The sequence below is a fragment of the Miscanthus floridulus genome, chromosome 2, assembly GCF_019320115.1.
Source record: "Miscanthus floridulus cultivar M001 chromosome 2, ASM1932011v1, whole genome shotgun sequence".
Taxonomy (NCBI): domain Eukaryota; kingdom Viridiplantae; phylum Streptophyta; class Magnoliopsida; order Poales; family Poaceae; genus Miscanthus; species Miscanthus floridulus.
In genome coordinates, this window is record NC_089581.1 from 15,579,944 (window position 1) to 15,605,072 (window position 25,129).

The 25,129-nt window shown below is 44.6% G+C and overlaps 3 protein-coding genes across 3 annotated transcripts; 2 read left to right on the forward strand and 1 right to left on the reverse strand.

The window, feature by feature from the left end:
* Nucleotides 1-2,539: 2,539 nt before the first annotated feature.
* Nucleotides 2,540-4,317, forward strand: LOC136536138 (UDP-glycosyltransferase 83A1-like). The gene is made up of 2 exons (XM_066528532.1): nt 2,540-2,645; nt 3,573-4,317. Exons 1-2 carry the CDS (start codon nt 2,540-2,542, stop codon nt 4,094-4,096), a joined length of 630 nt encoding a protein of 209 aa, XP_066384629.1. The 3' UTR covers nt 4,097-4,317.
* A 1,453-nt stretch (nt 4,318-5,770) lies between these two features.
* LOC136517940 (UDP-glycosyltransferase 83A1-like) lies at nt 5,771-7,482 on the reverse strand. Its single transcript, XM_066511599.1, has one exon. It carries the CDS (start codon nt 7,464-7,466, stop codon nt 5,979-5,981), a length of 1,488 nt encoding a protein of 495 aa, XP_066367696.1. The 5' UTR covers nt 7,467-7,482; the 3' UTR covers nt 5,771-5,978.
* Nucleotides 7,483-9,786: 2,304 nt separating this feature from the next.
* LOC136536139 (metal transporter Nramp1-like) lies at nt 9,787-14,113 on the forward strand. Its single transcript, XM_066528533.1, has 8 exons — nt 9,787-9,797; nt 12,332-12,395; nt 12,492-12,617; nt 13,039-13,117; nt 13,194-13,234; nt 13,361-13,439; nt 13,525-13,629; nt 13,956-14,113. The coding sequence occupies exons 1-8, from the start codon at nt 9,787-9,789 to the stop codon at nt 14,111-14,113; spliced, it is 663 nt and encodes a 220-aa protein (XP_066384630.1).
* The last annotated feature ends 11,016 nt before the right edge of the window (nt 14,114-25,129 follow it).

Genomic DNA, 25,129 nt, shown 5'->3' on the forward strand with positions numbered 1-25,129 from the left:
TATGATTGAACACTAATTACCAAATAAAAACGAAAGTGCTATAGTAGTCAAATTCCCAAAATTCACGAACTACACAACCTTAGAGATATGTAGTGGTAGGCAGGAACATTGGAACAATATCTATCTATTTCTCGGGAGAAAGCAACGAAGTATAATAGATTTGTGCTAGCTTTTATACACTGTGGAAGAGGCCCCCGTTCCGCTTGCTGAATCCTGGCTGAAACTGACTGAAAATACTGTTCTAGTTAAATTGTTATGAGAAAAAAACACTGTTCCAGCTAAAAAAACAAGCTGAACAAGTTAAATATGGGGTAAGCCGAACGAAGAAAAAAAAAGTTCATCTTCTCCTGCCGTGCACAAGGCTATAGTGGTAGATTGCGTGCTTTCTTCTGGTCCTAGTCCAGCTAGCAAATCCTCAATCATAATTCATGCATGCATGGTCCTAGTTCTTTTTTGTTGCTGCACAACATACGCGAAATACAGAAAAAAAACATAGCATCCAACCCATCAGTTACTAGAAAGCAGTATTATGATTGCACTAAAAAAAAGAACAGGTAGCGTAGCGACTGAAGTGATGACTTGCACTGGCTCACTGCACAGCTTACTATACGGCTACTGCATGCCGTGGGCTCAAAGGTAACAGCGGCAATGAAAGCCATCAAGGGAAAGAGGCGTCATCTCCGCTGCAAGAAAAATATCATTTTCCAAAGCGAAATCATTTTCACGAGCAGGCGATGTGCTAGCCCATCACGTCGCATTGATTCCAGCGGCTGCTCTCTGTTCTTCTCTGCCGCGCCGCCGCGTCAAGATCGGTGGCGCGGCAGACCCTGCCACGTCACCGGTCAGCGCCTCGGTCGTCGCCACGTCAGCCCTCTCGTCGCGCCACCATGCATGGTGCGACACAGGCATTTCGCCGCGCCATAGTAATAAGCGCGGCCAAAAGTGTTAGATTTAGAAATAAAAAACAAACAGTGTTAGATTTAGAAATAGTTTACAAAAAGTGTTAACATTAAAAAAATTCTCCAACACATCATGATCAAAATTTGTGGAAATTGCCTAAAAAAATGTTTCATCTGTTATCTGAAGGTAGTACCAATGGTACATAAGGGCATGCAAACTGTACAAATGATGGGGCAGTTAATAAGAAATCATCAAACTGAAACAATATTGGCCAAAAAATAACCTGTTTAAGTTGGGTTCGCTCAGTCAACAATTGTTGGCATGGCCATGACCATGTGGAACTCCAAATGCAATCAGTGCGTAATAATAACAAATGCAATCAGTGCGTATCATGTGATATCAAATCCATGGAGGAAACATGTAGTTTGGTAAGAAAAAAGCAATCATGGTGCTCATTGCTGGGGTGCAGCCGGAGGCAAGAGCAATAAAACGCATCACTTTATTTTGCTGCACAAATAACAATCCTACAAACCCCTGAGCAAGCATGTTCTATTAACCGGGAAGGCGGGAAGTGGCAACTAACCTTGACTTGAATCATCAGAACTGTTTTTTTGCGTCAGTCCATAATATGATTGCCCGTCGTCAACTAAAATTGCAACAACAACCAATGATCCAGTAAAGCAACCAAGGATCCAAAAAAAACCTGGCACCCATGAACGGCACTCTGCTAATGTACAGATTGAGGCACAGGCAAACACCAAAATGAAGAGGGGAAAATACCTGGAACTACCACTCAATGGGCTAATGTCCTGTTCGCTTGGCTGATAAGCCATGGCTAAGAGTATTGTTGACTGATTTATTGTGAGAGAGAAATACTGTTCATTAGCTTAAAAAATACCGCTCGTAAGCCAAGCGAACCTGACGTAAATCGGTGGTCGACGGCACCCAGATGCTTCCACTCTCTGTGGAGCGTGTTCGGCTGGCAGCTTTGGCTGGCTGGCTAGCCTTTTTTTTAGTCGGATCTGTGTTTTTCTCTCATCAAATTTTAACATAAATAGTATTTTTCGGCTACTGCAATATAAATTTAATGTCAGCCAAACACTCTGGTGATGTCCCTGGCGAGGAGGACGCTTTTTTATGGATAAGAGGGCGGCATTTGGGCTGGCGGAGGGCTCTGCGGTGGAGGTGGCAGCAGGATAGGGAAGACAGCTGATGGATTGCAGGAGCGCGTGGTCAGGAAAGAGCAAGAAAAGAGCGCACAGTGCGTGCAACAGTAACGGGAGACGTGGCCTCGCGAGGGTTCAGCTTTAGTTTACGAAAATAAGGTTTATTATTGTAGATCGTAGATGGTCTACGAAAATAAGGTTTATGCAGCCTACTCGGTTGTCTGGTTCGTATTGTTGCTGGTTCGTGAAAAAGTATATTGTTCTGGCTAGAAATTTACGATTGTTTACGACAGCCGACGGTAGATATGGCCAGACAATAACTCTGCCTGTCGTGTTGTCACGCACTCACGCTGCACTGCAAAGAGAAGCACACCTCGGCCGACCGGCGTACCTGCACCGCCGCACAGCCAGTCAACCAGCTGCCTTCTTGCCGCGGAGGGAGGTTATGGAGAGGGCGAGCGAGCTAGCAACCGATGGCCACGGGCACGGCCACTGCGGCGCCTCACGTCATGGTCCTGCCGTTGCCGGCGCAGGGCCACGTCACGCCGCTCATGGAGCTATCGCACCGCCTCGTCCATCGCTTATAAGCCAAGTGAACACGAGGTAAATCGGCAGTTATAGAAGCCGAGTACTGCAGATCGTTTGACCACCTCCAGATGAAGAGATCAGAGTTACCAATACGTAGCTCCCAGCCATCGACCAAGTCCTTGATGAAGAGTTACCGGTTGATGACTTGCTCTGTCAGAGCTACCCCCAATGTTTTTTTTTTGAGAAATCTGGACGGGCCTAAGCTCCTACAGTAATTTTATTTAAAAATAAAAGTAGCGAGAGCATACAAAAAGTAGAGAGGGAAACAGAGGTAAGAAGCCTAGGAAACAAAGAAAGAAACAAATAAAATCAACTCTAGGCAACTATTAGCTCCAGATTTTGTATCCATGATGAGAATTGGTCTTCTTGTCTTGTCTTATTCTAAACTGCAGGAGTCTTAGTTCTTTGAAGAAAACCCTTCGGCAGTCAGTCAGGTTCATTGTGATGCCCTTGAAGAAAAGATCATTCCTTGCTGTCCAAATAGTCCAACACATCAGTATTATGGCTTCCATGAAGAAAGGGGTGTTCACCTGTGTTCTCATATTGGTGGTCAGTTCTGGGAACTACAATTAATTGGGATGTCAATGTTTAGCATATCCCAGCACATTCTTGCAAATGGACAATTGATGAAGAGGTGATCCACTGTTTCCTCGGTCAGAAGGTTGCTTAGGACATAGTTATGAGAATCCAAATGCATGTTCCAAAATATTTTTGGTACTCAGCCTGTCCTTGATCAACAACCAGAAGAAAACTTTATGCTTGGGTTGGCACTGACTTCTCCAAAGCCATTTGAAGGCAGGGTGATTTTTTTTTTTGAATGAACAGGAGGGGTTTTTGCCCCCCGCTGAATATATTAGGAAAAAAATAAATAAAGTGATTACGAGCGAGCAGGAACGCTGGCACGACATGGCTTATAAGCGTTCGGCAGCTTCGCCATCTTCAACCCGCGGCAGTTCGAGGAGCTTGCGCTGGGGCTGGAGCTCACCGGCAGGCCGTTCCTCTGGGTGGTGCGACCGGACTTCACGACCGGCGGCGGCCTGAGCAAGGCGTGGTTCGACGAGTTCCAGGGCCGCGTCGCCGGCAGGGGCGTGGTGGTCAGCTGGTGCCCCCAGCAGAAGGTCCTGGCGCACCGTGCGGTGGCATGCTTCGTGTCGCACTGCGGGTGGAACTGGACGATGGAAGGGGTGAGGAACGGCGTGCCCTTCCTGTGCTGGCCATACTTTGTCGACCAGTTCGCGAACCGGAGCTACATCTGCGACATCTGGAGGACCGGCTTTGCGGTGTCCAAGGAGGAGGTGAGCAGCAAGGTGGATCAAGTTGCCGGCGACGCGGGGATCTCGGACAGGGCACGGCTGCTGAAGGATGCTGCTTGCAGGTGCGTCCGTGAGGGCGGCTCCTCGCATGAGAATTTCAATAGGTTCGTCGATCTCCTTCGCGAGTGATCTGCATTTCATTGCGGTCTGGACTGAAGTAAAAGAACAAATGATGGAACACGTGAACTGGTGGACGCAGAAAATTTGCCCAAAACTAGGGCGGTCATGCTAGTTTTGAATCAACAGTAACCACGTTTTGTGAAATAGAGGCGACTGGTGCGGTGGTGCCACACAACTGTTGCCCCGGAAGATTGTGAATACTTTGAACATGTCTTGTGATATACCATACCAGTCACCTCTGTAGCCAAATTCGCTGATGTTGTAACCTTTGTTTCGGCTGATGATGGGCAACTTTGATGGCCGATAATCAAAATAAAATGGGTTGGATGGGACATCGAAATCTTGGCCACTGGGCCAACAATAAACGGTGGGGGCAGTCCTTACGCTGTTGGCCACGTGGACGTGGGTGGTGTCCAAACTTGATTTGTTTTTTTTTTAGCTCCAAACTTGATTTGTTTAGTACCACACCGCGTGGCTGAGGTTGGATTCGTGTTCAGATAACCAGCCCTCGGGATTACTGATTCACCACGAGGCCCCCGTGGTAAGCAATTATCAATACTCACCCTGTTCGCTTGTTGGTTTCAGCCAGGCTTATTTAACCAGCCAACAGTGTTTTTCTCTCACAACAAACCAGCACCAGCCAGCCCAGAAACCAACCAGCGAACACGCCGACTGATTACAAAAAGCTATTATTTCAAGTAGCACACTATATGATGTGCTTAGCTTTTTTTTTTCTTCACGAGCTCACACACACATATATAATTGTTTTGTGGAATGGACCTGATTTTTGCTCGACGTATATGGTCCACACAATCATAATTCGACACCCTTGCTCTAGCTCACTTGAGTGCGTGTGAGCTGGTGTCGAGAGACGATTGGTAGAATTTGACGAGAGGTTAGGAAAAAGCTAACAAGATGAGAGGTTTGAGGTGGGCGGGCGGGCTATGAACAAAATCCTAATTCGACGCGTGCTCCAACACACGGGTTGCGAGCGTGCGACCAGGTGTCGAGAGGCGATTGGTGGGATCTATATCATTATCTGACGAGAGGTTAGGGGATGGTGAACGAGATGAGAGGTTTAAGGTGGGTGGGCGGGCTATGGGTGGAGCGGCGTACTCGCTACTCACATGTTTATTGGGCTAGGGAACCAATTCACAATGGCTCTAGAGGCCAACCCAACAGTGATGGTGGTTCGAGGGCTGCAAGTGCCTTCACCAGCTCCTCAATGCAATGTAGCAAAAAGTTAGAGCTGTGTCGAACGATATTCTATTATATTATTACAACAATATTAAAAGGAGCTCGCTGAGAGGGTCTAAAAATTACCATATTGACCGAAAAAAGATAACTCATCGTTTGATTTTTGTGATGGTCTAACAAGATTAAACCAAATATTCAATGCCCAAATGAAGGCATCTAAGACTCAATTTGGTGATTTAGGATTTTGGTAATCGATGAACACAAGTGCTAGAGGTTTAGAATTTAGATGTCACGGTGCTAGAGTGGTTCCGGTGGTTGTAGTCCACCGTTCGTGCCACAGAAAGGGCCAGCGACCCACAGACGGACAGCGTCCTTGCGCTTGCGCGGGCAAGGGCGTCGTCCGTCCGGCGAGCTTTGAGCGACCAGCGACCGACCACGAGGCCCTGTGGTGGCGCAATCCTGCTGCTAATTTTCTTCCTCAGCCGATAAGCTCAAAGATCTTAACTGCCATTCAGTTGAGAAGATGCTTACAATTTTAATCAAAATATTATTGTACAGATTTTTCAGAACTTCGAAGCAGAGAATTTTCACGGTGCAGACTTTTATGGTGTTTCATTCATTCTCCCACAGTACTGTGTCCTGCAAGTCGTCGCGATTCGTGAACACCAACACCACTCGCCCCAAAATTTCAGCTTTAGCTCTCCACTCCTCGCACAAGATCCAAGAACCACCTGAGATTCTGGCGCGACGACCCGCCATTGCCGACTGCCCGGCGGGCGAGATCCCGCAGCGCCAGCGTCCTCACCTTCGTCTCATTGTCGCCGAGCAGCTCCTCGATCTTGTCCCGAACAACTTCTCTCCCCACGAGCCCCGTTCCGTGTGTCGCCGCCGCCGCTGGCGGCAATGGCACCTTCAGCCCCGTCCCCCACACGTCGCAGATGTAGCTCTGGTTCAGGAACTGGTCGGTGAAGTAGGGCCAGCACAGGAGCGGCACGCCGCTCCGCACCGCCTCCATCGTCGAGTTCCAGCCGCAGTGCGTCAGGAAGCAGGCGACCGCGGGGTGCGCCAGCACGCTCTGCTGCGGGCACCAGCTCACCACGCGCCCGCGCGGCGCGGCGCGGCGGCGGAGCTGCTCAAGGAGCTGGTCCCCAGCCGACCCTGGCCTGACCACCCACAGGAACGGCCGGGAGGTCAGCAGCAGCCCCTCGGCCAGCTCGACTAGCTGCGCGGCGTCGTAGGCGGCGAGGCTGCCGAACGCGACGTACACGACGGAGCTGGCCGGCTGCGCGTCCAGCCACGCGGCGCAGGAGGCGTCCTCGGCCCAGAAGCTGCCGGCCGGCTTGTCGGAGGAGACCGAGAGCGGGCCCACAGGGAGGACGCCGGGGAACAGCGCCAAGGCCCCGGGCTCGAGCTCCTGGACGGAGTTGCAGACGATGGTCTCGGCGAGGTGCGTGGCCGCGTTGTTCCGGTGGATCAGCTGGAAGATGATTGGCTGGCCCTTGGCGTCGCCGGCGCGGTTCCACGAGAACTCCGACGTGTCGATGGCCGGCATCGCCGGAGCCAGCCGAAACGTGCCGCGCCGCTTGGGCCAGCCTCTCTCGTCGAGAACGCCGTCGCGTACCATCTCAGGAATTTTGATCCTCGTCGCGAACATCGCCGCCGACGACGGGCAGAACCCGGCGGTCCGGAGGCCGTGCTTCTTCGCCACGGGGAAGGCCCACGCCATGTTCACGTCGGCGATCAACCAGCTGACCTTCTCGAGCTCTCGCCGCTCATCGGCGGCATTGATGCTGGCAATGAGCTTCTCCAGCTCGCCGGGCATGACCTTCGAGAACGAGTCGGTGAGACGGGCGAGGTCCTTCCGGTCTTCGCCGGAGCCCAGGCTATCTGGTATGGACATCATGTCGACGCCGCCGGGTTCGCTGTCCCCGGTGGCCAAGGCACCGAGAATGAGACCGTGGTTTAGCTCGGTGTTCACGAAGGTGACCTTGACGCCGTGCTCGACGAGGCAGTGGGAGAGCTCCATCATAGGGATGACATGGCCCTGCGCGGGGTAAGGCAGGACTAGGACGCGTGGTGCCGCCATGACCATGGGAAAAGGTGGGGAGCTTTGATCTTGGAACGGAACCAAGATGCCTGCGAGTGATACTCGTTCAAGTTGCGCAAAGAAACAAAAGGCCATACATCATCGATTCAGAAAAACAGCATGAAAACGGAGATCCGAAGATCTCGAGCTATATGACATGCGCTGGATAACATGGAAAAGGACAACATTACAAAAACAAAACTTTATTTAACTGATCCTGACACAAGCGGCCTACTTTATAATTCAGATGAAAGGGGCAATTATCCCACCGAAAGCGAAAGAAAAATCGGTAGGTAAGCGGCAATTATCCATCTATTGCATGAGAGTATTATAAAAACGTAAAATGAGTAGTTCGAAAAAAAAAACTCATATGTTATGCATGGACACACGTCTCACTACCACTCTCTCAATTTCAAATTATAAAATATTTTACTTTTCATGATATATTGCTTTTGCTATATAATGTATTTAAGTGCAAAAATACTGTATATCTACAAAAACCAAAATTTCTTATAACTTAGACTGTCTACAACAATCGTGACCCAAAATACAAGACTCATTCGTCCTTTGGGTAGCGCTATAGGCAAAGAGTTCAATACATATTTTTATCTTCTCCAACAACAAGACTCAAAAGACAACATTTTCTTGCAAATGGGTCTCCAGGAGCGAGGATATTCAGATTTGGATTATGCCTCTCCTGGCACCAAAAATTAGTCTTCCATATAGGTACCCCTGTTTGAGGCTATAGGTATTGTGTTGAAGACCTATTTTGAATTTTGGTTCCGCAGTGGGTCTCCTGTTTGAGACAGCCTTAGAATGAAGAGAGTATCCATTAATTTTTTTTTCCAACCACGTAGGCCTAAAAGTCAATTCAACCTGCTAAGAAATGGTGAAAGTACTCTCCCTTTTTTCAAGTAGATGCATGCCTTTTAGTGTATATTAGGACATAATGTATATATAGATACGTAGCAAAAACTATATACTTAAAAAAAACAAGAACTACTTATAATTTAGAACGGAGAAAGTAGCTTATTATTATTGGCATAAACATGATACAATAAATAAATTATTATATGGGCGCTGCTAGAGCGTGCGCGTGCAGGATTTGGAAGTTTGGTGCGCAAAGCAGAGCTCCCAGGCTGGTTGTGTGTCCTGCGCGGTGATCAAATTTTCGCGTCGACACATTTTCTAGTACGCTCGGTGGGACCACAATCATCAAGATCATCAAAACACCCCTCGCACAATAGTTTTTAGTGACAAAACACACACACACACACACACAACAACTCTTCTTCCCCGACTCTGGCGCCCTCGCCCTCGCCGCCGCCACTGCCACTGCCCTGCCGCGGTGAGATAGGGTTCGGGCAAAACCCTAGCTCACCCACGGCGCCACCTTCTTTCCCTCTCCCCTCGCCTACCGCCGCCGCCACCCACTCCCCTAAACCGCCCGCGAGCCATCCCTCACCGCCTGGCCGACCTTCCTCCCCCAGGACGGCCCCTTCTATACCTGCCAGAGTTGGGGAAGATAAGGGAAGAGCTCGCCGGAACCCTAGAAAAGCAGATCAGGGAGGAGGAGAGAGAGAGAGAGAGGAGGAGGAGGAGGCCTACCTGGTGTAGATCCGTCGTCAGATCCTCCATGGCCGTGCGCAGGGAGGCGGTGGGCGCGGGCGCAGGAGGTGCTCGCCGGTGAGGTTGTCGCCGGAGAGGGAGGGAGGGAGGGAGGGAAAGGTGGGCGGGTGGGTGGGGTGTGTGCCGTGCGGGCGAGGTGTGCAGGCGGAAGCCACAAATGATGCACGTTTAGTTTTTCACTTTTCCTATCCATCTGTCGACTGAAATCAGGCTCATCCTTCAGTCGACGTGTGGTCCTTCGTATCGGGTCCAGCTGTGGCTGTTTTCGCCTTGTCGGGTCCGTCCTCGTTATCGGGTTCAGGATTGGAGAACACACCCGCTATCGCCCACCGCCCAGATAGGAGTCATAGGACACCGTACACAGACAGGAAGGGACTCGGTGTTTTTGGTGGAGCTCTTTGCGGCGGAGGGGGCGATTCCTCTATCCATCTCCGTGCTCCTCTCCGTTTAGGCGCGCCGAAGCCTCTCCTCGCCGATTTTGGAGGCTCAGTCACGGCCGCCATTGGTAGAGGTCATCAGGTACCCTGACTCGCGAATCCCTATCTTGTTTTGGATTTATCTCAGGTGTTTCTACTGGATCTGGTTCTATAGTTGGTCGATTGGATTTCATGGTGTCTGGATGACCGGATGTATCTGTGGTTCGATTCCATGGAGGATGGAGTTGGCTTAGCTCAGTGAAACTTTGGGGCCATGGTATCTGGGATTGCATGGCTTAGTTTAGTAGATCCGGTGTTGTCTCTCTAGGTTGCATGGGGGATTTGCCTTTTGTGGTGGGGGATTCGTCGGAATGGCGAAATGGTGAGTGGAGAATTATACGAACTGCCGATGTGCTTCTGTTCAGTCTGGTGGGCTGTGTTTGGGTAGTGTTGACGAGTCTGCTGCCGCTGATATGGGGATGCTGAGATGCTTGGGGATTTTGCAGCCTAGGGGAAGCAAAGCAAGCAGACAGGTAGGGAGGACGGAGGGAAGGATCTTGTAGTTCATTTCTCTCTTTTCCATTTGGTTTGAATTACCTAATGCAGTTGAATGGTTGTTCACATGCTGCTCCAGCATGTGCAGTTTTCCCTATAAATAGGAATAGGCCTATAATTAGTTCTATGGGAAGTTGGCACTTCGTGGTGTTAATATGCTTTTTTAACACAATGTGATTGTGGATATGGTTCTCATGGGTGAATTGTCATGGATTTGTGATCCTCCACCATTCTAGGGAAATCATACGTTTGAGATTCTTAAAATTACTATTTCCTATGAGAATTCAGGATATGGCTTTCATGTCATGGCCTTGGAAGCTTCAATTAGAATTTCCCCTGTCCTTGTCAGTTTGCATGTGTTTCCATGCATTTCAGTCGGGTTGAGTCAGTTGTGTTATTTTCTAACAAACGTTGCTTGTGGCTATCATTAATAAGTTCTTAATTTATGCATTTTGGGTATTTTTGGAACCTTCACTTATCTGTCAGTTTTAAGGACAGGGTTATATATTAGATCTATATGCCTGCTAGAGTTTTCAATTTTTTCTAGTCATGTCAAAATTCATGGACACTAAACTGAATATCCCATATTCATTATTTTGTGCTGGATATTTTGATTAGAAATTTTTTGGAAAATAGCACGCACCCACTTTGTAATAGAACATAGAATTTCACAAGAAACACGAGATGGACCTCATAAGGACAGTTTAGCGTCAATAAGAACCTAAGTACCCGATGCTCTTTGTTTACACTATCATACTGAACTTCTATCCGGTTCTGTAACCTATGTATGCATTCTTTCTGAAACACAATATCCTACATTGTACAGCTCAACCCAAATTCACCAAATTAATAAACCTTCATCTTTAAATGTACTCTGTACATTCTGAATTTGTTTCCAATGCAAAACAGCAAAGCACTCACTCATCATCTTTGCTCCAAAATGAATACGTACAAGAATGGCAGTTGGGTTAGATGCTGTGACCGTTTGCATCCATTTGTTGTAGACCCGACCGGCTCTCTGTTCTTTTTTAAACTGAATGCAGAGCTTCACTTGTTCTTTTCTAAACAGGTATCAGTATTTTGTAGTCGTAGTATTATATACTTTCTTTTTCGAGCATAGCTAGATGGCATGTGACAATATGGTTTCTTATAGTCCTGAGCATTGCTAGATCGACAACTACACTTACTTGTGCTGCATTAGAAAAAAAAGCACCTATTTATGGCTTTTTAGTCATGTGTCTTATCCGGATTATTAAAGGCTCTCCTCTTGAGGAGCTTTTTTTTAATCTTTTGCTGATCTTGAGTGGATTTGAATTTTTTTCTGTCTAGTTATGTATCCAAATTCCAGTGACTTTAGGTAATATTGTTTTGGCCATTTTGAGTCACATTGACTGTTAACTATCTCTTCCTATGGTCCTGTTAATAATTACATTAATTTTTGTAATCTGCTACATTATTTCGTTGTTGTTTTGACCTTGTCATTCCTTTCAGCCGCTTCTCTGGCTTATAGTGTCGCACCATGTTTACTTCTGGTTCTTGTTCTTAGCGTCTAATTATTCTCTCAACTGATCCTTCAACCTGCCCGCTTCTCCGGCCTCCTATCTCTTGTAATCTGTGATTGTACTGGTTTTGGAAAAAACTTTTGTAAATTGTCCTTCTATAGAAAATAATTGTCTTTTGTAATATGTGATTGTGCTAGTATTGAGAAAAGATTTTGTAAATTGTCCTTCCATAGAAAATTATTTTCTCTTGTAATCTGTGATTTATCTTGGTTATGGGAAATTTTTTTGTAAATTGTTCTTCCATAGAAAAAAATTTATCTCTTGTAATGTTGTATTTGTGCTTGTGCTTGCGTAGAATAAAAATTGTGTCTTTATTATGTGATTTTATTATTGCCAAAAGCTATCATCCCTGTATCCGTTGAAATTATGTGATTTGTCAAAATTTGGATCTGATTTATGTGCCACCAAGCTGGCTAAGTGAGCTCTGGGTCAGCGTTCTGGCATTTCAGCATGTTGATTATCTTTGCAGTAAGAATGAAAACCTGAATACACTTGTTTATTGAAGCTGGCTTTGCTATTGTGGTGGATTTTAATATTTCCTCCCGTCACAAATATAAGTTCATCCATAACTTGTCCTTGCATTGAGCTTTCAAGACATTTCATTATTATGATGAATCAGCTTGCACAGTTTTAGTATTTGAATGTTATTACCTTAGTAGAGCTAGTCCTCTGTATTTGTTGTCTGACAGTTTGGCTTGTGAAATTGCAGTCACCAATAATGTAAATTGCAAGTATCGAACATTGCAATTTTCATATTTGTGTTTTGTAATTTTTTAAGACCATATTCCTTGCTCTGCAGGATCAACTTGGAAGTGTTGCTCTCCTTTCAGGATTCTTATTCATCATGCTGGGATTTGGTCTCTGTACTAGAGGGTAACTTCTTTTTGTCTCTATATAGGAGGATATAGTCTTTATATTTTGAAGTTTACGTGAAGTCTTTGTCTAATTGAATCTGTCAGGACAATGAGCCACTCATGAGAGTGCTCTCCAAGCTAATCAATCTCGATAGCTCGGACCTGGTTTTATTTGTTGGAGAAGCATTGGTTGGTAATGACGCCGTGGATCAACTCACTAAATTTAATCAGGTATAGTAACTTGCATTTCAAGGAGAGATGAATAGTACCACATAATGTTTTTTTATCATGTTTGTTATACAAATATCTGTTCCTGTTTCACTGTTTCTGTTTCAGTCAAAGTTCTTGCCTCTTTGGTGTGACTCGACTCGACTTCCTTGCGTTGCAAAACTAAAAAGAACAAAATCTCAATTTGTATTCTTTCTGCACTGGTTACATGATCTTCGTATGACAACAGAGGCGTTGATAATCTTAAACATTTCATTTTTGTGTGTGTGTTCTGTTCTTCTTTTGTTCTTCTAGTGAAATGATACATAGCTCTCCTATGGGTTAGATAAAAAAATGTACTACCCTTTGTCCTTTGGTGTGCCTCATGCTTTTGATTACTGGAGGATAAATATACTTGCTAATTCCATGGTGCTGTGTAACACAGGGCACAACATGGAAAAGGTTCTTGTACCACGTTGGCCTAGGATTTATGGTCTGTTTGGCCTACCTTGATCCCGGAAACTGTACGCTGTGCACCATTTCTTCCTCTATCTCTGTTCTCTATATCGCACAGTATTGATGCTTGTTAAATTTGAACAGTGGGAACAGATTTGCAAGTTGGTGCAGATCACAGATATGAGGTACACTTTCAGATCTTTGTTAAATCACGCCATATTCACCCTTGCAAGCAACATTTCTTGCATAATGCAAACCAAAACTAACTACTTTGCTCCTTTTTGTCATTTTTTTAATTTGCTCATTTATAGCTCCTCTGGGTGACCTTGATTGGCCTCATCTTCGCGTTAATTATTCAGTCACTATCTGCTAATCTTGGAGTAGTGACAGGTATTTTATAGAGAACTAGTATATATTATGCTTAGGAGTACACTCTCTCACGTCAATTGGAATTGATGACTGTTCACTGACTCAGGGCGGCATCTTGCCGAGCTATGCAAGACGGAATATCCAGCATGGGTGAGAATCTACCTATGGCTGCTAGAAGAGTTAGCTGTGATTGCTGCAGATATCCCAGAAGGTTAAGATCATTTCTTGATAATCTTGCATAAAAAAATATTGTTAAACTGCTATGTTTGATTTTCGGCTGATCGTGTATTATATTAATGACCATATATGGATACAATAAAAGAGGATTCAGTGTTGTTGTAGACTAATTCTTAATGCCAAAGCTAAACTGACTGATTTGTTCTTCTTGCTAATTTCCAATTCATTTGGTCCACTGTTTATTACTGTAAAACTAAGGAATGAAAATTAATCAATAATTGTTTTTGCCAATATATAGAACTCAATTGGTTTTCACATTTATTTGACCGTTTGCTTCTTACAAATGTTACCATTTTTCAGTTATTGGAATAGCTTTTGCTTTCAACCTCTTGTTCCACATACCTTTGTGGGTGGGGGTTCACATCACTGGCTCAAGCACACTTCTCCTCCTTGGAATGCAAAAATATGGGGTAATCATTTTATTGCTAGACTATTCATATCAAAAATGTTTTTACTGACATTCTCACAAACTCTTGTGTACTCTGTATTCTCTAAAGTTGTGTTTGGTTTGAGGAGTTGGCCTAGATGAAATGATCCATCATGAGAATTTCTGCGGGATGACTCGGTCCTTCATGTTTATACTATAAGTGCTTATGAGAAAGTAGTGATGGATCAACACATCCAATTCCTCAGACCAAACAAGAAATTTAGGAGTCCTATCATGTACCATCCCACATTAGCATGATGCTAGTTCATTCTTAGTCTTATATGGAATCTGATCCTGCAGGGGCTACCGGTTGCACACTCTTCCTCACAGTGGCATTAGCTCACTAGCTCGGACTAGTGGAGTTAGAGAAGAAAATGATCCTATGCAGATACGGGCTGTTTGGATGCTGCCTCCTAGGCAGCTCCAGCGCCAGGCAGCGTTCCCAGGCATCCGATTTTGATCGCCTGGGGCTAAGATCAGTTGTCTGGCAGGCACGTCCAGGCGAGGGCAGCATCCAAACAGCCCCTATAATGCTAGAGCTGGACTGATGGAATTTTGTACATCCAGGGTTGAACTCTGAACTGGGCAGGTTGCAGACTTGCAGTTCAGGGGGAGCTCTGACTTTGACATTGTTGACACCGTTTTTTGCACGTGTCAAAATGATCGGAGTGGACTAATCGGTAGGAGGAAAGTTACTGTATACGCTGACAGCCGATGAAGCTTGTAAAGATGGTTGCCGATGACTGGTGGTGGTCGATGGAAAGGTTGATTTAGATTCGGGCGTTGCCGATGAAGTTGGAGGTGTTATTGTCGATGCCGATGAAGGAAGGCTTGAAGACTACTGCCGATGAAACAGGAAGTATGCCGATGGAAAGGAGGTCGGTGAGATTTCCATCGTAATTGAGGCGGACAGGGAAATAGATAGGAGTTGATTTCCTTTTCTGTATTTATTAGAATATGATTCATGTAAGAGTCATGTATTTCCTTAGGTATGGATTTGGTGTCCTAGTTATGTTTGGTTATGTCTCTTTAGATCAGGGTATAAATATAGATTGAAGGGCAATGTAAAAGATATATCAATCAATATCAAAACCAATTTTTACTCCTATTTGCATCTACTTACTTTTCGGCGACTTCGTCAATTCGCACATTTTTCTTTTTACGAGTTCTCATTGATTCGGCGAGTTGCATCGCAGTGCAACCTTCGGCGATTCTCGAGTTCCGCGTGAGTACCTCTTGGCCGTGACTTCCGGGCGTATCGCTGTTGTCAGGACCAAAGTGCTCGTATCTTCATCCTTGTCGATTAACAGGTCAAATCGACTGGCACGCTTTGGATATCGATTCGGGTATTAGCCCTTTGTGTTTGCAGATCCACTTTTGCATCAACACATCGTTTGGCACGCTCGGTGGGACCAATCAATCCGATCAATATGTTCAATTCTGAGATCAATTCAGAGAACATCATCGTGGTATCAGAAGAAGATCTTAAGGAAGAGCAGAGGCAGGCTATGGAAAAAGCTGTAGAAGAATACAGGCAGCTTTGTCTAAAATTGTTTAGCCTGAACAAGAGTGGACAAGTCATCCAGAAGCAAGATTTGCCGTTGCCTCGGCAGGTTACCTTTGACTCCAATCCTGGTAAACTTCAAGAGATGGTTAATTCTGCAGTAAATCATGCTTTAATTAATTATTCCAATGTGTTGTCCAATACTGTTCATAATGCTGTGGTTCAAACTCTCAAAGAAGGACAAACGGCACCGCATTATGTTGGGCCTGCCTATCATCAACCAGAACCGGTATCTGTTAATACTCCATCGGCTCCCTCGGCCGTTGTGGGTACAGAAGTTACTTCTCCTCCAGTATCGATAGGCTTACCTAATATTCAATCTACACCGATACGATCAGATCTGGTAGGACGAGTTCAGCTTAATACAGATCTAGCGGCATCAGCTATGTCAGGCCCTATGTCTCAGAATAGCCAGATTCCTGCTAATTGGTGGGGATATGGTATGCCTCCGGAGTCCTCTGCTTTTAATCCTGGGTTACTTCAAGTATTTGACGCAGTAGGAAAAGCTCCTATACCATCGGCTGTTTCGCCGATGGCCCAAGTGCCTCAATATGCCACAGCAACCACTGTGCAATCAAATACAGGAGGTTTCCAGATGCCTTTGGTTCAAACACCCAATTCAAGTCCATCGGCAAGCTTACTGCTGATACAGCAGAAAGCCCCTGCTATGAGTCAAACTGGGGTTCAGTTCATGCCTCAAGCTGGTTATAATTATCCAACAATGTCAGCAAATTACCAGCCATCGGTAAGTTTTGTACCGATGAGTTCTAATAATGGTTGGCCAGGACAGTTACCTGTTCAACATACAGTTCAGCAAAATCAATAGGTTGTAGGGATTCAACAAGGTCATATGCAAGCTGGTTTCCAGAATCAAGCATCGGCAGCTCAGCCGATGAATCCTTTCCAACAGGTTAATGGACCACAAGTGACGGCAAATATGCCAATTGCTGGAGATCGTGGGCCACAAAGATATGTGGAGGGATATTAGCAGGTACCTCCTATAGAAATTCAGCCAGTTCGTCAGCAGGAGGCTGATGCTTTTTGGGTCGATAAGATAGCAGAAATTATGAAGGATCAGTTTGGAATAAAGCCCAAGGTCAATACTTATTCTTATCGAACTCCATACCCTCCTGCATATGATTTAATTCCTCTCCCAAATCGGTACAAGGTATCAGATTTCACTAAATTCTCTGGGCAAGATGATACATCAACAATGGAACACGTCAATCGCTTCATTATTCAATATGGAGAGGCAGCTAGCAGAGATGAATTAAGAGTTCGATTATTTTCATCATCTTTGTCTGGATCGGCATTTACGTGGTTCATTTCATTACCACTAAATTCTATTATTACCTAGGCTGATCTAGAAAAACAATTTCATAAGTATTTATTTGCTGAAATCCATGAAAAGAAGCTTACCGATTTAGTAAAATTGAGACAGCGCAATGATGAATCGGTAGAAAGCTTTGTGCAAAGGCTACGAGATGTAAAAAATAAGTGCTACAGTCTGGTGCTGGATGATCGGCAGCTTGCCGATCTGGCTTTCCAAGGGTTATTGTCACATCTTAAAGACAGATATGCTTCTCAGGAGTTTGAAAGCCTCAGTCATCTTGTGCAAAGGATATCTAATCAAGATACTAGGGTTTTTGAACCTAAAAAGAATTGGAGTAAAAAAGTATCATTTGTTGAAGAAGCAGGAGATTCTGATTCTGATGAAGAACCAGTTATCGGCTTAGCTAAGTGGGTTAAGAATAAAAAGCCGATATCTTGTCCCTTTGGTCAAAAAGAGCCAGAAAAGTTTACCTTTGATATCTCCAAGGCCGACAAGATATTTGATCTTCTGCTTCAAGAGGGCCAAATTAAGCTGTCACCTAATCATGTTATTCCATCGGCAGAAGAGTTGAAGAAGATCTTGTACTGCAAATGGCACAATGCAACTTCACACAGTACAAATGAGTGCAAGGTGTTCAGGCAACAGTTACAATCGGCTATTGAATCTGGGAGAATTAAGTTTGGTACTTCCAAGGCCCAGAAGCCGATGAAAATTGATCAACACCCTTTTCCAGCAAATATGTTGGAGGCCAAAGGGAAGACTAAGGTATTGACGTCAGAGGCTACTGAGAAAAACACGTCAGTGGATCCCCAACATCGGATAACTACCGATGATGCAAAAAGTAAGGGTTTGCTGGGAGAAAGCAGTAGTTCCAAAAATCCTCCTCGACATGGCATTGTGATTACTCATCGAAGGCAGCAGGAGAGTTGGCGTCAGCGAAATGACCGATATCGACAACATCAAGAAGAGAGACGTCGGGAAGAATGGCATCGGCATAAAGATCATTGGAGGTGCCCGTTTTTCATCCATTGCTGGGAAGAAGGTATTAAATTGCCGACTATTGAAAATTGCCCTGAGTGCAATGGTTATTATGGGGTCAATCGGTCAGAAAGGAGGTTTCAACCTGGTAATCAGGGTTTATCTATCAATGAGCTGATCAGAGGCAGAGCATTAGTGCATGATCGGCTGGGGGGCAGACTAAGTGTACATGAGAGGCTTGGTAAACGCGCTGGATATTTTCCAAGGAATCAAGAGGAGCTTGAAGAGATGGCAAACGCAAGAGTTCCCGATGAGGAAATATTCTACAGGGACCCTAATATACGCCGTGTAGAATCAACTAGGACCTGTTATCAGCCGGTTTGGAAAACCAAGTTTCCTCGATGGTGCCCGAAGGGTCTGACAAAGACACAGAGAAGGAGGATGCAATGTGAGCATCAGGAGGATTTATACCGAGAGGAAAATTCCTCCAATGAGAGGTCTGGTCATCAGCAGTGGCAGGTAAAACACAAAAATAAGGGTCCATCGGTAGATGTTAATATGATATTCATGTTGCCGATGGAGTTTTTGGCACTATCTGATAATAAGGAAGAAGTTGTTCTCTATGATCAAGTAGCTCAGTTGACACTAGATCCAATGATGGCTGTTTTTGAAAAACCTACCAATGACGAGAGACAACATCTTAAAGCTTTGTTTGTGAAAGGCAGAGTTGATGGGCAGCCTGTATCTAAGATACTCATTGACGGAGGGACTGCGATTAATATTATGCCTTATGTGATGTATCGGAAACTTGGTAAGGGAGATCAAGACTTGACCAAAACCGATATGATGCTGAAGGATTTTGAAGGCAATGTGTCACCAGCTAAAGGGGCAGTATGCGTTGAATTGACCATTGGCAGCAAAACCTTGCCGACGACGTTCTTTGTTATTAATGGCAAGGGTGCATATAATCTGCTTCTTGGGAGGGATTGGATTCATGCTAATTGTTGTGTTCCTTCTACAATGCATCAATGCCTCGTACAGTGGATTGGGGATAAGATTGAGGTTGTTCCTGGTGATTCTTCTTATATCATCGCATCGGCAGAATCAGATACTTATGAGCGAACCAGATGCATATCAGGAGAAGTTTGGGAAAGAGAGTTCCTTAGAGTTGCTGACTATGAAATTCCACCGATCCAAGCAGTCGATTCTGAAGAAGAATTTTAATGGATAGGTTTGCCGATGATGGAAAATTAGGTCAAGGATTCACATCGGCAGATGATTTAGTAGAAGTAGATATTGGTGATGGCGATAGGCCAAGACCTACTTTTATTAGTGCTAAGTTAGATTCCAAGTGTAAGCAGCAAATGACTGATTTGTTAAAAGAGTATAAAGATTGTTTTGCTTGGGATTATACTGAGATGCCTGGATTAGACCGATCGATAGTTGAACATCGGTTACCTATTAAATCTGGATTTCGGCCACATCAGCAGCCAGCGCGCCGATGCAATCCTAATATACTTCCTGACATTAAGGCCGAAATAACTAAATTAATTGAGGCAAAGTTTATTCGACAGTGTCGATATGCAGAGTGGATCTCTAATGTGGTTCCTGTTTATAAGAAAAATGGAAAACTTCGTGTTTGTATTGATTTCAGGAATCTCAACAAAGCCACACCGATGGATGGCTATCCAATGCCGATTGCTGATTTGTTGATTGATGCTGCAGCCGGACATCAAATTATCAGCTTCATGGATGGTAATGCAGGTTACAATCAAATATTCATGGCTGAAGAAGATATTCCCAAGACTGCTTTTAGATGTCCAGGTCATGTAGGGCTGTTTGAGTGGATAGTCATGACGTTTGGTTTGAAAAATGCCGGTGCTACTTATCAAAGAGCTATGAACTTTATTTTTCATGAATACATCGGCACATTAGTGGAGATCTACATTGATGATGTAGTGATTAAGTCTGGAGATATCACAAAACATCTAGCCGATCTACGAAAGATATTGGAGTGCACAAGGAAGCATGGATTGAAGATGAATCCTAATAAATGTGCATTTGGTATATCGGCAGGACAATTCTTGGGTTTTATGGTGCATCAGCGGGGCATCGAAATCAGTAGGAGGTCTATTGATGTAATTAACAAGGTGGTTGCTCCTGCCAATAAAACTGAATTGCAATCTTTGATTGGTAAGATTAATTTCATCAGAAGATTCATATCTAATCTGTCGGGTAAGATCAAGGCTTTCAGTCCATTACTTAAATTGAAAGCCGATCAGGAATTTGTATGGGGAGCTGAGCAGCAGTTAGCCCTGGATGAAATTAAGAAATATTTAACAAATCCTCCGGTGCTAGTTCCACCTCAACACGGGAAACCTTTCAGGTTGTATTTGTCAACTGATGATACCGTTATCGGTTCAGCTCTTATTCAAGAATTTGAAGGGAAAGAACGTGTTATTTATTATTTGAGCAGAAGATTAGTGGATGCTGAAACAAGGTATTCGACCATCGAAAAATTATGTCTGTGCTTATACTTTTCTTGTGTCAAATTAAGACATTATTTGTTATCTGCCGAATGTACAGTCATATGCAAAGACGACGTAGTCAAGTATATGCTGTCGATGCCGATATTAAGTGGTAGAATCGGCAAGTGGATTTTAGCATTATCAGAATTTGAACTACGTTACGAATCGACTAAGGCAGTTAAGGGGCAGGTTATGGCTGATTTCGTCACTCAGCATTGTAATGCAGTGGACTCTCTGGAGGTTGTTCCTTGGACACTTTTCTTCGATGGGTCCACATGTGGTGAAGGAGCAGGTATCGGCATTGTGTTGATTTCACCTCAAGGAAGGAAGTATGAGTTTTCATCGCCGATTGTTGCTACATCGACAAACAATCAGGCTGAATACCAAGCCTTGATAAAAGGGTTAGAATTGCTGAAGGAAATACGTGCCGATGCTGTTGAAATCTTTGGTGATTCTATGCTAGTTATAAATCAATTGGCTGGGATTTATGAATGCCGAAGTGAAGTTTTAATTTCGTATTATGAAAGATGTTTGCAATTGTTGAAAGGGTTTAGAGATTTTTGTCTTGAACACATTCCTCGACTGCATAATGAGGAGGCTAATTGACTAGCTCAGGATGCTTCAGGGTATCAGCCTATTCAGGAAGTGCTAACATTGGCAGTCGATACCAATGACTGGAGAAAGGAGATTGTCGATTATTTAAAGGATCCATGTAAAAAGGTTGAAAGGCGTATAAGATTCCAAGCTATCAAGTATGTGCTCCTCGATGATGAATTATATTATCGAACTATAGATGGAATTTTACTCAGATGTGTTAGCAGTGATGAATCGAAAAGTTTGATGGGTGAAATTCATGAAGGAGTGTGTGGAGCGCATCAATCGGCTTTCAAGATGAAGTGGATGATCAGAAGGAATGGATACTATTGGCCGACTATTCTTGAAGATTGTTTTAAATATTTTAAAGGATGTCAGGGGTGTCAAAAGTTTGGTAATATTCAAAGAGCGCCTGCATCGGCTATGAACCCTATAATTAAACCTTGGCCGTTTCGGGGGTGGGCTATTGATCTCATTGGTCAGATTTATCCGCCATCAAGCAAAGGACATAAATTTATTCTGGTTGCTACCGATTATTTCACAAAATGGGTTGAGGCAATTCCTTTAAAAAAGGTGACATCGGCTAACATGATCGATTTTGTGAAAGAGCATATTGTTTACCGATTTGGTATTCCTCAAACTATCACTACCGATCAGGGTACTATGTTTACATCGGAAGAATTTGATGAGTTTGCTGTGGGTATGGGAATTAAAGTTTTAAATTCTTCTCCATATTATGCTCAAGCTAATGGTCAGGCTGAGGCTTCTAACAAAGGGATCATCAAACTCATTAAGCGGAAAATTGAAGAAAATCCTAGGAGGTGGCATACAGTATTAAATGAAGCCTTGTGGTCGTATCGGATGTCATGTCATGGTGCAACCAAAGTAACGCCTTATCAGTTAGTATATGGACATGACGCAGGTATTGCCCTGGGAAATTAAAATTGGCTCTAGACGAATACGTTCTCAAAATCAGCTGACAGCCGATGATTATGATACTCTTATGAAGGATGAGTTGGAAGATATGGCGGGTCATCGGTTAAGGGCTTTAGTTAGCATTGAAGAAAATAAGAAAAGAGTAGCCAGATGGTATGACAAGAAGGTGAAGGTAAAAGAGTTTGCCGATGGAGATCTGGTCTGGAAATTGATTTTACCGATTGGGACTAAAACTTCAAAGTTTGGAAAGTGGTCTCCTAATTGGGAAGGTCCATATCGGATAAATCAGTCTGTTCCTGGTAACGCATATATTCTAGAAACCCTCGAAGGGGTTGTGTTTCCCAGAGCGTTAAATGGAAAATATTTAAAGAAATATTACCCTAGTATCTGGATGGATGCATAAAAGTATAAGTGCCGATAACAGTCCTATCGGCTAGAATTATACAAGGATGTCAATGTCTCGTAAAGTGCCGATGCAATAGACAAGATTTACAAGTTTAACAAAGATTGGATAGCCAATATCGCACACAGGCGAATCTGGTCGGCTTCCTTCATTTCTTTGATGTCTTCATCGGCAGCACCTTCCATAGGCTTGAGTTTTTTCTTCATGACCAAGGCTTTGCGAGCCTGGGTGTCTCTTTCTTGCTGAAGGGCCTTGATGGCATTGGGTAGCTGGCTTTCTTCTTGTTGAGCTTGAGTTAAGGCTGCCTCGACTTATTTCAATTCAGTCAATAGAGCCATCTTCTTTGCCGATAAATCTAAGATTTTCTGCTTGAGTTCAGCGCCCGAAGTCTACAAGATGCCGATGCCCTTGTGCTTCTCATCGGCAATTTGTTTCAGTTGTAGCATCTCTTCCTTGAGTTGAGTCTGAGCTGCTCTATCAGCAATGCGTTGAGCAGCCCGTTGATATTGCAGTTGGCGGCTTTCTAAATGGGCTGCTGGGAAGAGTACTTCTTCAACATCGGCAGGGACCTGGCCACGGATTGTTTTGAAAATTGCCTTTGTGGGGTCCGAGTCATCTACTAGTTGGGCGGTATCCTGCTGTAACAAGTTCAGGAGAGCTTCCAACTTGGACTTAGTTTCTGCCGATATTGTTCCCAGTGCAAGGGAAGAACTTGTTTCCTCTCCATCATCATCAGAAACGTCAATGGCAAAGGAGAATAGGCTGTTTGGGGAGTCTTGTTCCTGAGGAAAAGAAAAGGAGGTCAGTTAAGGATAAGTATGAGTATTATAAATCAACTAGGTCAATCAGTTTACCTGTTTCAAGGCAATTTCCTATGCTTGACTAGAGGAAGCAGCCTGGAGTATGCCATGTGGAGGATCGGCTGAGCTTGCCGATGGGATATCCTCTGTGACTTCATCGGTGGTTGGCTCTTGAGGTATGATGACCGATGACATTGGGGCAGATGTAGGGATCGGCATGGACTTCTATCGTTTTGGCTGTGCCTCAGCATCTGTTAAAACTTTGTGCTTTGCCTGAGCATCAGCAACGGTTGGCTGGGGGGCATCGGCACTTGTTGGTTGTGAAGCTTGGACATCTGGTACGCTTGCCGATGTACCCATTTGTTGCTGCAAAACAAGTGTAAGGTATGATATTTAACAGATAAAATATGAAATCAAAGGGATACCTCTGAAGGTTTGTCAGAAGAAGTGGTGCTTGATATCGGAGGAATTGCCGATGACGATCCAGCAGCGGCTCTTACCCCCTGATGATTAATGTTAATACAGTTTGTGATCGGCATAAGTAGAAGTAAACAACGTTGTTACCTTGAATGCCTTGACCAAGGTTGTAGCAGCAGCTGATGGAGTGGCCCTAGCTGTAGCCAATTTGGACTTGGAGGTGATGGTCTTGGTACGGATCTTCTGGTAAGTCAAAGCAGCTAAGGTGGGGGCGTTGTAGCCGATCGGTGATATCGGGGAAACAGGCCGAAGATCGAAGGGTTTCCCACTTTTGCTCATAGTTGGTGCTGGGTTGTTAACCTGTCACGAGAAAGTTAGTTACCAATATATGAAAGGAAAAAGCGAAAGGGAGCTAAAAGGAACTTACTGCGTCATCGGGAATGGCGTATTCAGGGTCGATCATGTGCCGATATGTGTGAACAGATGTTGCAAACAGTTGTTCCCTCCACTCTCGCCACCATTGCTTATATGATTCGGTGATGAAAGATACTGGCGTCCAGACGGATATATCGACATTTGTAGTATCGGCATCGGGGGAGAGTTGCACTACCCTGTTCCAATCTGTTCCGCAGGTGATTGTTTCTCTGGGTTTGATCACATCGGCAAAACAAAGTTTGATTGGCAGTTGTCCAAAAGCCAATTGATGGGATACTGCCGATGGGTTGTAAAACTCATATGTGATATTGGTGTTTTTTCCGCTACCGAATGTGTTTACTGGAATTGCCCTGGGAGTAATGATAGCCATCATGAGTTCATTATCTTGATTCAGAGTGTCATCGGCAAAGTTGAAAAGAAGGGGAAATCTGTTTTCTTCGTCAATATAAGGCACCCAGGCTCTATGATCACGAGAAAGACCATTGTAGAAGCTTTGAAAGAATCTGCCGATCTGGTCTTCATTGGCTTCTGTTCCAGGGAGGACAATTATGGCTTCACCAAAATTGAGGGGTGAGCGTGTTGCCGATTCCTCGTCCCCAAGCACATGGTCTTCAGCAATTTCTCGTGGGAATTGTTGGGCAAAGAAGTCCCATTGCAACCATTTGTGCATATGGGTATTCAGCCACATGTTGATGAACCACCACGGACCTCCTAAGTTGCCGATGGGTTCGCCAAGCAGAAGTTTCTGAGACACTTGATGAAGAAGATGATAAGTGGAGCTCAGAAGGTATCGGCCAAGAGGGAATCTTACACCATTGGCCAGGAGTTCAGCAGCGGGGAGGAAAGCGTTGGTTGGTCCTACTGATCGACCATAGAAGATAAATTTTTCTAACCACATATTCAAGAATGTGGCATGTTCCCTCTGATTAACTGTCCCAGTCTTCTGGCATTCTTGGATGTATCCTGTCCAACCGCCGATGTTGCGGGTATTCACCCTATATTCAGATTTTCTGCCATAGATAGAGCCTTCATCGGCAGTTGAAATATCCAAACCAGTGA

Coding starts and splice junctions, on each gene's coding strand:
- LOC136536138 (XM_066528532.1), top strand. CDS start 2,540: ATGGCCACGGGCACGGCCACTGCGGCGCCTCACGTCATGGTCCTGCCG. Junction 2,646..3,572: donor ATCGCACCGCCTCGTCCATC/GCTTATAAGCCA, acceptor ATGGCTTATAAG/CGTTCGGCAGCTTCGCCATC.
- LOC136517940 (XM_066511599.1), bottom strand. CDS start 7,466: ATGGCCTTTTGTTTCTTTGCGCAACTTGAACGAGTATCACTCGCAGGC.
- LOC136536139 (XM_066528533.1), top strand. Junction 12,396..12,491: donor CATGCTGGGATTTGGTCTCT/GTACTAGAGGGT, acceptor TGAATCTGTCAG/GACAATGAGCCACTCATGAG. Junction 13,630..13,955: donor TGCTGCAGATATCCCAGAAG/GTTAAGATCATT, acceptor ACCATTTTTCAG/TTATTGGAATAGCTTTTGCT.